This window comes from Fusarium solani (assembly GCF_023522795.1).
Source record: "Fusarium solani strain SB1 chromosome Unknown bctg00000011, whole genome shotgun sequence".
Classification (NCBI taxonomy): Eukaryota; Fungi; Ascomycota; class Sordariomycetes; order Hypocreales; family Nectriaceae; genus Fusarium; species Fusarium solani.
The window spans coordinates 2320533-2336314 of NW_027072149.1; the positions used below are offsets into that span (position 1 = coordinate 2320533).

The 15782-nt window shown below is 53.2% G+C and overlaps 5 protein-coding genes across 5 annotated transcripts; 2 read left to right on the forward strand and 3 right to left on the reverse strand.

Annotated features, from left to right (window-relative positions):
* Positions 1 to 191: 191 nt before the first annotated feature.
* MRS44_015874 (uncharacterized protein) lies at positions 192 to 2414 on the reverse strand (the record flags this gene model as incomplete). Its single annotated transcript, XM_065619389.1, has 3 exons — positions 192 to 206; positions 262 to 540; positions 591 to 2414. The coding sequence occupies 3 exons, from the start codon at positions 2412 to 2414 to the stop codon at positions 192 to 194; spliced, it is 2118 nt and encodes a 705-aa protein (XP_065475461.1).
* A 910-nt stretch (positions 2415 to 3324) lies between these two features.
* On the reverse strand, positions 3325 to 5212 carry MRS44_015875 (uncharacterized protein; the record flags this gene model as incomplete). The annotated part of the gene is made up of 9 exons (XM_065619390.1): positions 3325 to 3550; positions 3604 to 4085; positions 4133 to 4255; positions 4308 to 4380; positions 4427 to 4667; positions 4721 to 4773; positions 4829 to 4921; positions 4978 to 4989; positions 5043 to 5212. 9 exons carry the CDS (start codon positions 5210 to 5212, stop codon positions 3325 to 3327), a joined length of 1473 nt encoding a protein of 490 aa, XP_065475462.1.
* A 732-nt stretch (positions 5213 to 5944) lies between these two features.
* On the forward strand, positions 5945 to 9817 carry MRS44_015876 (uncharacterized protein; the record flags this gene model as incomplete). Its single annotated transcript, XM_046272857.2, has 2 exons — positions 5945 to 8519; positions 8577 to 9817. The coding sequence occupies 2 exons, from the start codon at positions 5945 to 5947 to the stop codon at positions 9815 to 9817; spliced, it is 3816 nt and encodes a 1271-aa protein (XP_046129964.2).
* A 374-nt stretch (positions 9818 to 10191) lies between these two features.
* On the reverse strand, positions 10192 to 12232 carry MRS44_015877 (uncharacterized protein; the record flags this gene model as incomplete). Its single annotated transcript, XM_046276755.2, has 3 exons — positions 10192 to 10622; positions 10680 to 11840; positions 11902 to 12232. 3 exons carry the CDS (start codon positions 12230 to 12232, stop codon positions 10192 to 10194), a joined length of 1923 nt encoding a protein of 640 aa, XP_046129963.2.
* A 498-nt stretch (positions 12233 to 12730) lies between these two features.
* On the forward strand, positions 12731 to 15461 carry MRS44_015878 (uncharacterized protein; the record flags this gene model as incomplete). Its single annotated transcript, XM_046281379.2, has 7 exons — positions 12731 to 14092; positions 14150 to 14262; positions 14305 to 14314; positions 14568 to 15080; positions 15128 to 15190; positions 15250 to 15339; positions 15387 to 15461. 7 exons carry the CDS (start codon positions 12731 to 12733, stop codon positions 15459 to 15461), a joined length of 2226 nt encoding a protein of 741 aa, XP_046129961.2.
* Between the last annotated feature and the right edge of the window lie 321 nt (positions 15462 to 15782).

Genomic DNA, 15782 nt, shown 5'->3' on the forward strand with positions numbered 1-15782 from the left:
CTTTTCTGGAGTATCATGTTGTAAACTTAGTTCACTTCTCGTCTTTTACTCAATTCCACCGCTCCTTCACGCTTCCATAAACGCTACCGCCATGCATGAAGCCGCTCGAAATCCAGTGTTCTCGCCGGACTTATGGTGCCCTGCATCAAGGGACTATTCCCAAAGCCATCTGATAGGTAATCTTTGACTGCTTACCATACATCTTCCTGAAATATTCATCAGTCCGTTATATTTGAAAACACAGAGGACATCAATACGCACCTGATATCTTCTAGAGGCCTTCATAGCCTTCAACACGTTCTCAGCCGTGGCCTTGGGGATTAGCCGCTGCTCAGAGACGACTTGGACCAGGGTTTCTCTGACCGCAATAGCCATATTTGCGGCATCGCCACACACGTAGACGCTTGCGTCCTCCTCCAGGAGCCTGCTGACCTCGGAAGCCTGCTCCTTCAGTCGATGCTGAACATACGTCTTGCTAGGCCCTTCTCGAGAGAATGCCGTCGCAACCTCAAAATCGAATTTCGGTATTTTCTTCAGGTCCTGCTACGGCGTTAGCATCTGCTTAAGTGGAGGCCAGGAGCCCTACGTACCTCCCACTCAGATTCGTACAGGTAGTCCTCGCTCCGGCGCCTGCACCCAAAGAAGAGAAGCGTGCGCCCGACCGGTTGACCCAGGGCTGCCAATCGTGCACGCTCATGGATGAACGCACGCATGGGAGCGATGCCGGTGCCTGGGCCAATCAAGATGACTGGCTTTGAGGGATCGCAAGGTAACCTGAAGTTGGATGAGCGAACATGGATTGGCAAACACAAGCCGCCGTATCTTCTCTTTGGGCCCATTAGCTCGTATAGCGAACCGGCCTTCGCGTCCCCATCCTGATGGTGTTTTAGTGCGAGGAGGTAGTTGGTTGCGACCCCTTTGAAGGGATCTGCTCGGCCAGGGATGACCTGGTTCTCCACAACTGCCGTGATTGAAATGGTGTCCGGCTGCACTAGAGAAGATGAGGAGATGGAGTAGTAGCGAGGCTGTAGTTTCGGGAGGCCCTCGATCAATAGTGAGAATGGGATCTTAGTCCACTTCTCACCACCACTGGCGATGTTGAGCGTTCTGAATAGATTGTATTGCATCTTGCCGACTTTTTCATGGAAGTAGTCCCTATCTTGGGCAAGCTTGGCTAGCTCTGTCTGTGCTGCTTTGTTTGGCGCAAAAGCAACTAGCCTGCTGAGGAACTGGCGAGACACTGGCGCACAAATCTCCAGCCGATAACGGACAATGGCGTCGAAGGTGGTGGGCGTGGGGAAAGGGACTTTGGTTGTTGGGTCGATTGGTCCAATGCAAACAACGGTGTCTTTCTGCCCCTCTTGGCCGACGACGCGTAGGAACTCATCAACTTCGTTGGTCGCGTTCATAGGCCAGATGGCAATGTGATCACCGGTCTGATATGTGAGGCTAGAGCCCCTAATATCGATTTCTAGGTGCAGACAGTTTCGACTGGTGCCGGAAATCAGCTCCATAGACTTTGTAACGGACGCGATGTATGGGTTCTGGGCGTTGAAAGGCTCTCTGATGACTCCCTTGAGATGCATGTCGTTGGGCTCGCCCGCGTAGACTTCAGAGGAGACACTGGTTAACGCAGGCTCTTTGACAAGCTCAAATATGGGCTCGTAGACTGCTTCCCTCTGGTGCAGGCCCATGTGGCTGGCAAGCGCAGTCCACATGCCGTCCTTCCATGTGAGAAAGGCCTCCTCCAGGGTTCCTGAGCCGTCGTCACCCTCTCCAGCTTGGCCGATTCTCTGAGCCCCCAGACCCTCGAGCATCTTGTTGACGTTTCTACCCATCAGGTTATAGTGCTCGTACGTGCTGTTTCCCAGGCCAAATATGATGTACCTGAGGTTACCCAGCGGTGGGCTTCGATCGTCGGAGAAGGTAGCGTCGGTGATACATCTGTAGAAGTCGACGGCGTTGTCCGTGGGCTCGCCCTCCCCGTACGTTGCAAGGACAAAGATGGCCACGCTGTTCCGAGGGAACATGTCCAGGTTGTCGTAGTCATAGTCCTCAAGATCGGCAACCATCGTCTTCAATCCGTAGCAGCTCTTCCCTTCCTGGACCAGTCGAGTGGCGTAGTCTTCAGCGTTGCCGGACTGCGACCCATAGAAGACGACGCAGTTCTTGCCTGTCTTCTCCATTGTGGTGATGATATCTCTTGCGTTTTCTTCCTCGACGGTAAGGAGTATGTCGGCATTGTGTTTGTTGCTCCGAGCCCAGGGCTTCCATCCTGTAAGGTAGCTCACAGTGCCGATGAGAATGAGGAAAGAAACAATGGTGGAAAGAGGTTCGAGGAGAGCCGTGTGGTAAATCAAGCGTATCGAACTGACCGACTCTTGCAGAGCGTGGTTAAGGGTGTGGAAATCCATTTTAGAGACAAATTGCCCCTACCAAACCTTGAGAACAAGGAGAGGGTTGAATAGCTCAAAGGGCAGGTTGATAGTGTGGGTATTTGATATTGCCAGCACTTGAGCTTTCTGACCAAGGCTGTTGTCAGAAGAGCCTCAGTGACGGACGAATATGTAGATCCCGAAACCAGAGAGGACTGTGCTGGAAGAGACGGACAGCCGAAGCCGCCAAGTCCATTTCTTGATCGGAGAATGCCGGAGATTCCCCTGCGCGGCCCCAAAGACCCTATACACCCTATCTGTAAAAGGTTTACTGTCATCGCCTCGGAACTCGGAACAGGAGGAGCCCTTTTTGGAGGGCGGCATACTGTTACTGGCTCGGGTTGTGGGACCCGAGAGGGACCTTTACCGATAGCCAGCAATGACCCGATCAACAAAGGCAGTTGCTATGGCCGATTGAGAGTTAAAGAATCGAGGCGGATGGAACATCCAGGCTGTTTGACGCAACCGTTCTGGACGCGGGTACAACCTCCGTCCAACACGGAGATATGGCTCGTTCGCCAAGTTCGCAGTACATGAGTAGCAGCTTTGAGGTCTCTTGATTCTATGCCTAATTGTTGGTATGTGTAAGAATAGTGTGATACCATCTGTGAAACAAAAGGTGGAATTCTAATTGGATGGCTTAAGAAGAACAAAGACGTCAGAGTCACGGTACAATCTGTACCTTATTGAATTACGATGATGACAGGGAAATATAATACACGCGGATAGTGTTGCATATAAAGTATGGTTAAAAATAACATATGCTTGGGGAGTTCAACGAGGGCTGATATGTATCATTTGCGATCCCAGCCCCGATTACACAGGTTGGTCTGATACCCAAAGCCCTCCACTCTTGAATGCACATGACGAATCAGAACAAGCCATCCCCTCACTCCATATAGCGAAACTCCGGGTTTCGGTGACCAAGTGCCAGCTTCTCCTCCTCGGTGAGTCCCTGAATCCTGTCGTCCCTTCCACCCCTAGCACGAAGCTTGTTGTCGTAGACGCAGTGAGCAAGGCCAAAGCAAGCCAGACAGAAGCAGAAGCACTGAAGAGACAAGTTGATAGTATGACCGGTGTGGAAGAGTGGTGAGTCACGCGACAGATAAGTCCAGCTTCACCGGGGCAGGTCAGCTCGGGAACATCTCAATATGTAGGGTTGACTCACGTAGACAAAACACCTCCCATACTTCCCACCATGACCATGTAGCCACCGGCAACAGCCGCCACGGCAGGACTACCGGCGTTGTTGATACCCCAGCTGAGGAATCCACTGCTGGCACCGAAGCACGCGATGGCGTTGAGGAAGACAGCGGCATATTTGGCATCCGTGTTGGTTGAGAACCTCAGAATAGAGAAACCAATGATAGAGCAGGGCAGAATACCAGCCATAAAGATGCCCCTCTTGTTCGTCCGGTCGCTCAAGTAGCCGAGGGCGATCGTAACACAGCACGCCACGAGATACGGAGGTACCGACTTGAGCTGTGCCTCGGTCGAGGTCCAGCCAAACTCACGGAGAATGGTTGGGATGAAGGCACCAAACCCCTGGACAGCACTGTTGGTGCAGAAGAAGCACCAGGCGCAGACGTTGGTGTGTATGTTGAAGATGGCTCGTCGCACGTGCTTCCAGGTGACCTTTTCTTCACGGACCTGTGGAAAGTCAGATCTAGTCTTCAATAGTTATCATGCGCACCTACATTTGCATTCTCACGGAGGAGACGCTCAGCGGCGATGTAGCGTTGTCGGTCAGTCAAGAACTTGTATGTTCCGGGACTCTGAGGCATCAAGAATGGAGCGACCATGGCAACGAGGATGGTGACCTGGTGGTTTACGCTGTTAGACAGTGGCTCGAATTTTGTGCCAGAAACTAACCAAGCCTTCAAAGAAGAAGATATTCCTCCACCTGTGAATAAGCATGGCACTAGCTCCCCAGGGCGGAATCTTGCTTTACAACGGTTAGCTACTTCTAGTGTCAAAAAACCTCTACTTACGAGAGTCCCGCAGCCAACAGTCCGCCGAAGGAACTAGCCAGGGAACTGGAGGCGATGAAGATGCTCATGCGGAAGAACAGCTCCGTCTTCTTGTAGAAGCAGCTCAGGAAAAAGGCAGTTCCGGGCATGGCGCCGCCTTCAAAGATGCCGAGGATAGCCCTGACGACGAGCATGGAGGCGTACGACTGGACAAAAGCGGTGCAAAGAGATACCATTCCGAAGCAAAAGACAAGGGCAGGCACTGGCTCTTTGTTAGAGTGTTTGGTCTCGATGAGCCTGTTGGGGTTTGCTTACAATACCATCGAGGGCCGACGTTCTTGAGGATGACGTTGCTAGGGATCTCAACGCTGGCCAGTGTCAGGAGTCTAAGAAATCGGAGAATAGGAGGAGCCAATTACGTACGCCAGGTAAAATATAAAGAACACAGTCAGGAGAATATTGTATCGGTAACCGATGAGGTTGAGCTCGTCACTCATGCCCTCGATGCGTGCGTTACTTGTGTCTGTGTTAGGTCACTGTGGTCTATGAGGAAGCAACTAAGGATAACCAACCCGACATTGGCCCTAGGTATTGGTTAGCCATCTTGTAAAGCCGTGTAAGAGGGAGACTACACTACCTGTCAATGGCGCAGAGCATGTACAGCAGAGTCACCAGGGGCGTGATAGTAAAGTCAAACTTGCGCCTGACAGCAGCTTCCTCTTCGGGCGTCCAGTCGACATCTCTCCCGATGATGGACCCATTGGCAATGTCAGAGGTTGGGGTCTGGGGTTCATCTTTGAACTGCATCTTGTCGGTCATCTTTACTGAAGCGGAGTGATGAGTTGGTGATGGAAACTTGGGGGATGGGGGTTGCAATCAGCAAAGCCAAAGAGGAGCAAGATTTCATCGTCCCTGGTCGGAATTGATGCTTTTAACTATGTGACAGTCATTCTACCAGTCGGCTACCTTACTCAGCTGTCACAGGACGCAACGCCAAGCTCGCGTAGATACCAGCCACGAGAGATAGCTACCCGGGATTGAGAAGTCTGGGGTCGCAAGATAAGGCCGGCTCTCCCAATTACACGGTTCACCTGATGGGCTAAGCTCCTACTGCGGGGATAAGATTAGATAGCCAGATCAATCCCTAGCTTCTGCGAAGGCTTGGCGCTGACTTGGAGTCGTTCCGGATGGTGACGGGCCCCCGACGCCGTCTTCGGTCGTCTCCATCGGATAGTGGGTCCCGATATCTCATAGCGCCCCCGGGATCTCACTCCTATCGACATGGTTCAGCCGTGGCAGATGAAAATGACACAACGCACAGAGAGATCCGTGACTCCGGGGAACCTGGAGCATGATGCACTCGAACTCTAGATCTGAGAAAGCCTCGGAAATCCGCAGTGACGCCCATGAACCACGGACTTGAGCCTCCGCAAAAGAAGCCTCAGAAGGGTATTTAGAAACGTGCTTCTGGTCAAAGGATATGGCTTCAGAAGAGCATCAAACAACATCAACATACAATCTCTTTCACAAAACCACAACATGGGGTCAATGCCAGACAGAAAAATCACCATCTCCATCGACCGTGGTGGCACATTCACAGACGTCCACGCCATCGTCCCCGGCAGATCCGACATTGTCCTCAAGCTCCTATCAGTTGACCCTGCCAACTACAAGGATGCTCCAACCGAGGGTATCCGAAGGGTCCTCGAGGCCGCCACGGGTACATCTCTTCCCCGGGGCCAGCCGCTGCGGCTAGACAACATCGAGTGTCTGCGTATGGGCACTACTGTTGCCACGAATGCTCTACTTGAGCGCAAGGGCATGAAGTCGGCGCTCCTAACGACCAGGGGCTTCAAGGACCTCCTGCGTATCGGCAACCAGGCCCGCCCGGATATCTTTGACCTCTCCGCCAGGCGACCCGATGTCTTGTTCGAGACCGTGGTCGAGGTGAATGAGCGCATCATCCCATCCCATCCCCGCTCATCCCGGGAGGCTCTGTCAACCCTGCGCGAGATCGACGGTATCACCGGCGAGAAATACCATGTCGCCCAGGAGCTTGACACAGAGAGCCTGGTAACCAACCTGCAGGTCCTCAAAGACCAAGGCTACGGCTCCATCGCTGTCGCCCTCATCAATTCCTTCGCCTGTCCCGACCACGAGCTCAAGGTTGGTGAGATAGCCAGTAAGATGGGCTTCTCAGTAGCGCTCTCATCACAGCTACAGCCTATGATCAAGGTTGTCCCCCGAGGCATGTCAGCCACGGCGGATGCCTACCTTACCCCTGTCATCAAGTCCTATATCGACTCGATCTCGGCCAACTTTGAGGGTGGTCTGGCTGGGTCACATGGCTGCCGTGTCGAGTTCATGCAGTCCGATGGTGGTCTGGTTGACTTTCGCAAGTTTAGCGGTCTCAAGGCCATACTTTCGGGCCCTGCTGCTGGCGTTGTCGGCTATGCCTCGACAAGCTGGGATGAAGAGGCTCGGGTTCCCATCATTGGCTTCGACATGGGTGGTACCTCAACCGATGTGTCGCGATTTGATGGCCATCTCGACCACACCTTTTCCTCTAGCATCTCGGGTGTGAGCATCCAGGCCCCGCAGCTTGACATCAACACGGTCGCTGCTGGTGGCGGGTCCATCCTTTCTTGGCGAAATGGTCTCTTCATGGTCGGGCCCGAGTCAGCGTCTGCCCATCCCGGGCCAGCCTGCTATCGTAAGGGCGGACCTCTGACCGTCACCGATGCGAACTTGTTCCTTGGTCGTCTGCTTCCTGAGTACTTCCCCAAGATCTTCGGTCCCAATGAGGACCAGCCTCTTGACCGCGACATCACCAAGAAGCTGTTCCAGGAGCTGACGGACAAGATCAACACGGAGCATGGCCAGTCCCGCCTGACCCCAGAGCAGGTGGCTTTGGGCTTCCTCAAGGTTGCAGACGAGTCCATGACCCGGCCAATCCGCAACCTCACCGAAGCTCGGGGCTTCGAGACATCCTCACATCACTTGGCCTGCTTCGGTGGCGCTGGTGGTCAACACGCATGCAATGTAGCGGCCTCGCTCGGCATCTCGCGTATCATCATCCACAAGTACTCGTCCATCTTGTCGGCATACGGACTTGCACTTGCCGAGATCGTCCAGGAGGCACAGGAGCCCATGGCTGCCCAGTACATTGGCTCTGAGGAGACCATCGACCTCAAGCTGCAGGGCCTGATGGACCGCTCCACTGAGCAACTCGGCACTCAGGGCTTCACCAAGGGCCAGCTCCGTCATGAGATATTCCTCAACATGAGGTATGAGGGATCCGACACGAGCCTCATGATCCTCAAGCCCGACGACGGTGATTTCGCCTCGGCTTTTGTCGAGAGGCACCGACGCGAGTTCAACTTTACCTTCGAGCGACCTATTCTCGTCGACGATGTTCGTGTTCGGACTATTGCCTCAGCCAACAAGGCCTCCGAGAAGAGTCCCCTAAAGCAACTGAAAGAAGCCAAGATCAAGGAGGCTCTAGCTCCCTCGCAGTTCACCGATGTCTACTTTGACTCGGAGTCGGGTTTCATCAAGACCCCCGTGCATCAGTTACGAGAGCTAGGCTCCAACGTCAAACTCCACGGACCTGCCATCATCATCGATGAAACACAGACTATCGTTGTCTCCCCCAACGCGGTCGTCCATGTGCTCGACACCTGCGTTCTCATCGACCTGGAGTCAGCTCCGCGAGAGGCTACATACTCGTCGCAGGTCGACCCTGTTCGGCTGTCAATCTTCGGCCATCGTTTCATGTCAGTGGCAGAGCAGATGGGTAGGACCCTCCAAAAGACGGCCGTGTCGACCAACATCAAGGAGAGACTCGACTTTTCCTGCGCCCTTTTTTCCCCTGATGGCGGTCTTGTCGCCAACGCGCCCCACGTTCCCGTCCATCTCGGATCTATGCAGTTCGCCGTTCGGTATCAGCATAAGCGGTGGCTGGGTAAGCTCAAAGACGGCGACGTCTTGGTGTCGAATCACCCCGTCTCTGGAGGTACCCATCTGCCCGACGTGACGGTTGTGACGCCTGTATTCAAGCAGGGTACTGATGAGATCATCTTCTACGTCGCATCTCGCGGCCATCACGCCGATAGTAAGTGATGCCTAACCTCTTGTCCCATTTATTTCATGACTGCTGACACATGTCTAGTCGGCGGAATCCTTCCCGGATCCATGCCTCCCAACTCAACGGAATTGTGGCAAGAGGGCGCTGCCATCGAGTCCGAAAAGGTCGTCTCGGATGGTGTCTTCAATGAGGCCCGCATGCGGGAGCTCTTCCTAGACATCCCCTCCCAGTATGAGGGCTGCTCAGGAAGTCGAAACATCAGCGACAATATCTCGGATCTCAAGGCTCAGATCGCCGCCAACGCACGCGGTATTGCGCTGATTCAGAATCTGATCGACGAGTATGGCCTTGAGACAGTCCAGATGTACATGTTTGAGATCCAGAGAACAGCTGAACTGGCTGTGCGGAATCTCCTCAAGGACATGTACCATCGGTACGGGGGCAAGCCCCTAGAGGCGCTGGACTTTATGGACGACGGTACGCCCATTAAGCTCAAGATCACCATCGATGAGGAAGGCTCAGCTGTGTTTGACTTTGCTGGTACTGGACCCGAAGTCCGCGGTAACATCAACGCCCCTGAGGCCATCACCAACTCAGCCATCATCTACGCGCTGCGTTGTATGATCAAGTCCGACATCCCCTTGAACCAAGGTTGCCTAAGCCCCGTGGACATCAGAATCCCCAAGCCCAGTATCCTTAGCCCGACTGGCGCCGCTGCCGTCGTGGGCGGCAACGTCACGACCAGCCAACGTGTCACCGACGTGGTACTCAAGGCTCTTCACGCTTGCGCTGCTTCACAGGGTTGTCTCAACAACCTGACATTTGGCATTGACGGCAAAGTCGACGAGGAGACTGGTGAGTTTGTCCCAGGCTTCGGATACTACGAGACCATTGCGGGTGGTGCTGGTGCCGGCGACAACTGGGTCGGAGAGAGTGGCGTGCATGTTCACATGACAAACACACGCATCACGGACCCCGAGATCCTAGAGAAGAGGTACCCTTGCATCCTCCGCCGCTTTGAGCTCCGTGAAGAGACCGGCGGCGAGGGACGCAACCGGGGAGGAGACGGCGTGGCCAGAGAGATCGAGTTCCTCGCTCCGGTGCAGTGCTCCATCCTCTCAGAGAGACGTGTGCATCGTCCCTATGGCATGGAGGGCGGAGAAGCGGGTGCCGCTGGCCTGAACCTTTGGCTCACGACGGATAAGTACACCGGTCAGTCCCGGAAGGTCAACATGGGTGGAAAGGGCAGCGTGCCCATGAAGGTTGGAGATAGGGTTGTTATCATGACACCGGGTGGTGGTGGTTATGGTGCTAAGGAGGCCTAGTTACAAGGAGTTTATATCAATTTTTGTTGTCAGTTTGTAATTCTTTTTTGTGCAGATCTCATGAGTGATCTTAGGACGTAATGACAAATTCTTGTTGATGTCGGATAGGAGAAGAATCACCAGGAGTAATTGTAAAGAGAACAGCTGCGAACACGACAAGGTAGTTCAAATCAAAGACATAAAACACCAGTCACAAAACACTTCTACTATACCAAGATCCTCACACTGCCAGATCCTATTAAGTCAAATTCTTACTAGAGCGCATCCCTAGGCATTGTGACTCGTGGGCGATAGAGCACTATATACAAAAGCTTCCTCGACGCCTCTGATCAACATGGTACCTATTACATTGTCAAGTCCGTTGTTTATCCAGCTCACGCGTCTGACTGCTGCCCCCGCCGCAAAGCCGTCTCAACCCATTGCCTATCCATATCAATGTCAATTGACTCAAGGACTTCAGCCCACAACGCGGGATCCCCTTCAAAGTCCAGGCTAAATGGCTGGTTCTCATCTTGAGGCAGCCCTGGCAGAATTGAGCTCGATTCAAGAACCTGTGCTTGGCTAACCTCATCCGCGTTTCCCGCCTTCGACGGATCCTTGGGCTTGATGGTGCTTCGGATCTTGGTGAGCAGAGAGTGGCAGGCCCTGATGTAGGCGTTGCCTTTCTCAGCCATCATCTGCAACACATCGAGGGCCATATCCATCGCCGAAGCATCCACTTCCTTGTACGGAAAGGCAATGTTGACCATTACAAGGAGTAAGGCAGCCGAGAAGGCCTGCTCCCCGTCTATGAAACCATATGTTGCTATCATCAGTCAGTCATGCCACGTTACTATCCCTTTTTCCTCTCCCTAGAACTTACCGACAAGGTTGTACTTGGCAGCAGCGCTGAGGATCGAAGCACTGGACCTCGCGGCGGATATCGCTCTGTCAATGACATGGACGATGTCTGGTGACAAACCGTCTTCCCACCGAGCCATGCTGGAGTTCTGCGTACTGGGGGCTAGTTGCCTCTGCACCGCGTACAGCAGAATGGGACGGGCGGTCATGTTGATGCAGTGGTGATAGTGGAGGTAGGTCGAAACAACTTCTCGGCTCGGCGGGGCCCCTGAGTCCGGGGGATTTGAACGCATGGCCGACGGGAGCTGGTCAAACCAGGACGACAGCCTCTTCATAATGTGCTGCACACAGGCCGATAAGTCGAGGCCAGACTTTTGCTTCTTCCGATAGATCTTTTCTCCGATGATGCCTTGAATCTGCGACAGCTCCGTGTAGGATTTGAGGACAGAGGAGGTGTACTCATCCTCACCAGCCATTGGGCTTGGGAGAAGAAGGTCAATGTCCTCGTCTTGAATGGATAGTGGATGACCCGAGGTGACGCAGAGCAGCCTCTCCATGCTGTATGTAGACCACCAGACACGTCTTCTGTGCTCCCTAGTGTCGCTATCAATATCCTGATCTGAGACCTCCTGGTGCAGCCCAAGCGAGATGGCCATCCTCAATGCAATGCCAATCATTATGTAGGCAGCATCTCTCCTATTGATGGTCTGCATAAAGTAGGCCACATAGCTCAACACCTCGATAAAGAGTATGGAGCCTTCTTCGTACACATTCGGCAGAAAATCGAGCGCATGTTTGAAGTAGTCAAACCCGGGAGGCCCTTGCTTGCCAACCCACTGATTGATCGAGTACATCTGCCCAAATGCTAATACGAGCAGGATTTGACAGTAAATAAGACGCTCCTCGCGATCTTTGGGGTCCGGAGCTCGGGCATACACCTGCTCAAGCCGCTCATGGAAGGCCGCATCGCTGAGGAAGGCGAATATCGTGCCGATGTAGGCATGCTGCGCCCGGTACAGACGCTCCGCAGTCTCAAAGGGCGGCAGCGGTGGTATCTCAGGGCTGTTTGAGCGCCGGAGCCAGGCGGTATCCTCATGATGGGGATATTTGTGCCATGCCAGCGTCTCGGCCGTTGGGTTCAGCCTGTTGGCGATGTACGTCGATGAGGAGTTGCCCATAAAGTCTGACTACTATATCAGCCCTGCTACAAGTCTCCCACATGCTTGTGATTCGACACAACGTACGATATTGCCCAGAACTCCCGAGGACCCAGTTATCAGTGCCGGTGAACCCCAGCTCGATGTCCTGACTGGACGCGTCTGTCATGTCGGCGACGGCATCGCGGCTCGTGTTTCCCCTTCGCGCTTGAGCCTGGAGCTCGAGGAGGTAGCTCTCGGTCACTGTGACCCTCTTCTCGGATTCTGTGTAAACGCAGACATGGCCCGAGTCACTACAAGCAATGCACGGATAAGGCGGATCCCCGATGCACTTAGTTCGTCTCTTCCGACATCTGTTGCACGCCTTCGCCGACCTCTTGAGTACATCCAGCGATGAGCGATGCCTTGATGTGATCATCTCGGCGCGGGCTGGCGTGATGGGTCCGGGATGGGAGATGACGAGAGGAAACGAAATCACTGCGGAGAAGTCCCTCGGGACAGTCGAACCACGATATCCGGCTATTCTTGGCCCTATTTCCTAAAGCAGAATGATGCCCGGATTTAACACGGGTCGTAGAGATAAGGTTGATTACCCCGCATTTGCTGCGCGTCACTTGACGTTATCGTGGCTGCGTGGGAGCGCCCAACCTTGTCTGACGCCGTTATCATCGGGTTCCACATCCCGATGGGTCTCATCAGCCTTCCGCCATCTGCGGGAAGGGACCAGGATGCCGGGATGAGAGACCCGAGGACGCCAGGGAGTGTGTTGAGTGTCGTTGGGCTAAGCCTTGAATGTCTCAGCCATGTCTTGATAAAGGGCTCTAGACGGTGAAGGCTGTTATCAATATCTAAGCAATTCCAACTACTCAATTCCGATGAAATCAACTGTCAGTTGTTCCAGTTGAAAATGCCCGTCATGATCATCTTCGCCCTCGGGCTGGGAAGCTGCCTATTGCTGGTGCACTTCTTTACCACATATCTTCGTCTGTCGAGCATCCCAGGTCCCTTTGCTGCCAAGTTCACCGACTTCTGGAGATATCGATCACAAAACGCCAAAGGCCACACCCAGAGATTGCTTGCACTACATCAAAAGCACGGCAAGCTCGTACGCATCGGGCCCAATCATGTCAGCATCAGCGACCCGGCCGCCGTGCCCATTGTCTACAGCACAAACCCAACCTGGCATAAGGGGCCATCCTACTACGGCGCCATACCCGTGAGCAAGAATCGTGCTGTCCCTAGCATCATTGGTATGGGAGAGGCTCAACACACGGCGGTGCGCAAGTCGGTCGGCCGAGCCTTTACCACGAACTCTCTCCTCGACTATGAAGACTCAATCGAGGCGACGGGACAAGACCTCATCAAGGTCCTATCTAGACTGCAAGAAACCGATATTGGCGAGTGGCTGCAGTTCTTCGCCATGGACATGCTGATTCGGATTGCTTTCAGCGATTCTCTTGGGTTGTTGGCCAACGGCAACGACATTGACGGCACACTCGCTGCTGTCATGGCTCGCTTCGATCACTGGGGTCACTGGGGTGCCGTCCCAAGTGCTGACTACCTCTTCAACAAAAGCCGACTGGCCACCACGCTCAAGGGAGTAGGCGACAGCCCGCTGGCCAAGGTCGCAAACCGCATGCTTGAGGCTCGCAAGAGAGATGCCAGCAAGCTCTCATACAAGGACCTCTGTGCCAAGTTTCTGGAGGGCCAGGCCAAGTACCCCCAGCTGGTCCAGCACGACGAGATCCTGGGCATCATCATGTCTACCATTGGAGCCGGGGCTGACACCACGGCCGGCACGCTGACATACACTCTGTACTTTCTCTCCAAGCATCCTGACGTGCGAGAGAAGCTTGTGCAAGAGATCGATGAGAACCTCAGCGCCGGCATGCTGTCTCGAATGCCGAAGTGGGCAGAGGTCAATAGGATGCCATACCTTGATGCGGTGCTCAAAGAGTCTATGAGGCTTCTCCCCATCGCGTCCTGGGGACTTGACCGAGTGGTGCCGCCAGCTGGTGCCACAATTTCTGGCGAGTTCATTCCCGGAGGAACCATCGTAGGATGCCAGATCGACGCTGTGCACCAGGACCAGCATGTCTATGGCAAGGATTCGGCCACTTTCAGGCCTGAGAGGTGGCTGGAGGCGAGTGAGGATCAACGACGGCAAATGGATCGTGCCTTCCTTGCATTCAGCGCCGGCAAGAGAACATGCACTGGTGTTCATATTGCGTGGCTGGAAATGAAGAAAACACTGCCACTGTTGCTGATGCATTTTGAAGTGAGTACCCTGCCAGATGCAAGACTTGAACTTGTCAAAGCTAACATGACTATGAAGATGGATCTCGTCGATCCCTCTCAAGATGTAAGAGACGGCATTCGGGTCAGCGCAGTCAAGTATCCACCTCCGGTTATGATGAAGATTACGCCTAGGGTTGGTCAAAATGGGGTGTAAGTGCGAGGGTGTTTGAATGGATACGAAAATACTTGTAGTATCAACGATGTGTGCATTAAAGATTTTACCAATAAGTGGTCTACAAAAAAATGTCAATGGCAGAATGACATATCTCTTTCAATGTGGAAAAGTGCCATGAAAGCAAAATAATCTCACGCTTGAGCAAGCCATAGATGTAGTCGCCTCTTTAGGCCCGGTATTTCTTATACGGAACTCCTGACTCCTCCATTACGGCATCTTAAGAGCGCAAGATTTACAAGGTTCGGCAAGTGTTACGGAACTTATTGCAATGTGCCCTTAGGAAATGATAGTCGCCACACAGGATACTATCACCCAACCAACTTACATCGATTGGGATTTCGGGACCCACAACCCGATCAGCTTGTCACCCCTACCTACGTTTGGTTCTCGTTCCGGCCTAGGCAATCGTATCTCTTGGCACGTCTGGTTCGCGGACCGCAGAGCCCGAGAAGTCCAGCCGAGGAAGTCAGAGCCCGATATGGGTATTCTGCCGAGGCGGAACCAGTTCCCGATTCACGAGAGACCTCATATCACGAAAACTTGGAAAGCAGCGTGCTTTCAGCGGTTAGCAGTGCCACTTACTTCAGCCTTGCCGTGTCTCATCCCCGACTCTTCACACCAGCTTCCCACAATGTCTCTTCTTAACAGTATGCAGGTCCGCGTTGAGGGCGCCTCAGCCAATGGGCTTTACTCTCAAGCTCTGGTGGTTGGAAACATGGTCTTCCTGTCCGGTGTCACGGGCGTTGATCCGGCCACGGGGAACCTAGTTGAAGGAACAGTAGCCGACCGCACTGTGAGTTACCTCATCAATTGTGGGCTTCTCACACTAACTCGAGACAGACCCAGGTTTTCAAAAATATCTCTAGAATCCTAGAAGCTGCTGGAAGCAGTCTTCGCAAAGTGGTAAGTGAACAAGCCTAAGAATCTTCGTCGTCAGGGAGCTCACCCATCTCAATTCCCAGGTCCGGGTCAACATCTTTTTAACCTCCATGTCCGACTACGCCACCATGAATGAAGCATACTTGCAGGTCCTAAGTCAGGATGTTAAACCGGTATGTCATCCATAGTGCACTATATTAAGTTGCTAACCACAGGGTAGGTTCGAACGTGCGTTGCAGTGAAGGAGTTGCCACGGCTGACGGATATTGAGATCGAAGTAACTGCAATTTTGTAGGAAGCAGCTTAATAGCCTTTTAGTCTGTTAGATATTGTTGAGTTAGGATAAAAATTGCCTCCCAGACCGCTGTTGTATACTTCTTAATGCCTGCCTTATTAGTGAGCGAATGTCTTTTGTATATTAATAACATGAAATTTGACTTGAGAATATTAGAGTGGAATGAATTCAACGTTACAAGAGGATCTATGCTTATACTAAAAATCAATTAGTATTAATACTCTCCTTTTGTTTAAGGTCCTGTTGATATCCACATTCCTTTGATCTCGCCATCAACATCAGATGTCTTTGCGGGTTGATGCCTACGCTTTCTCTCCTGCT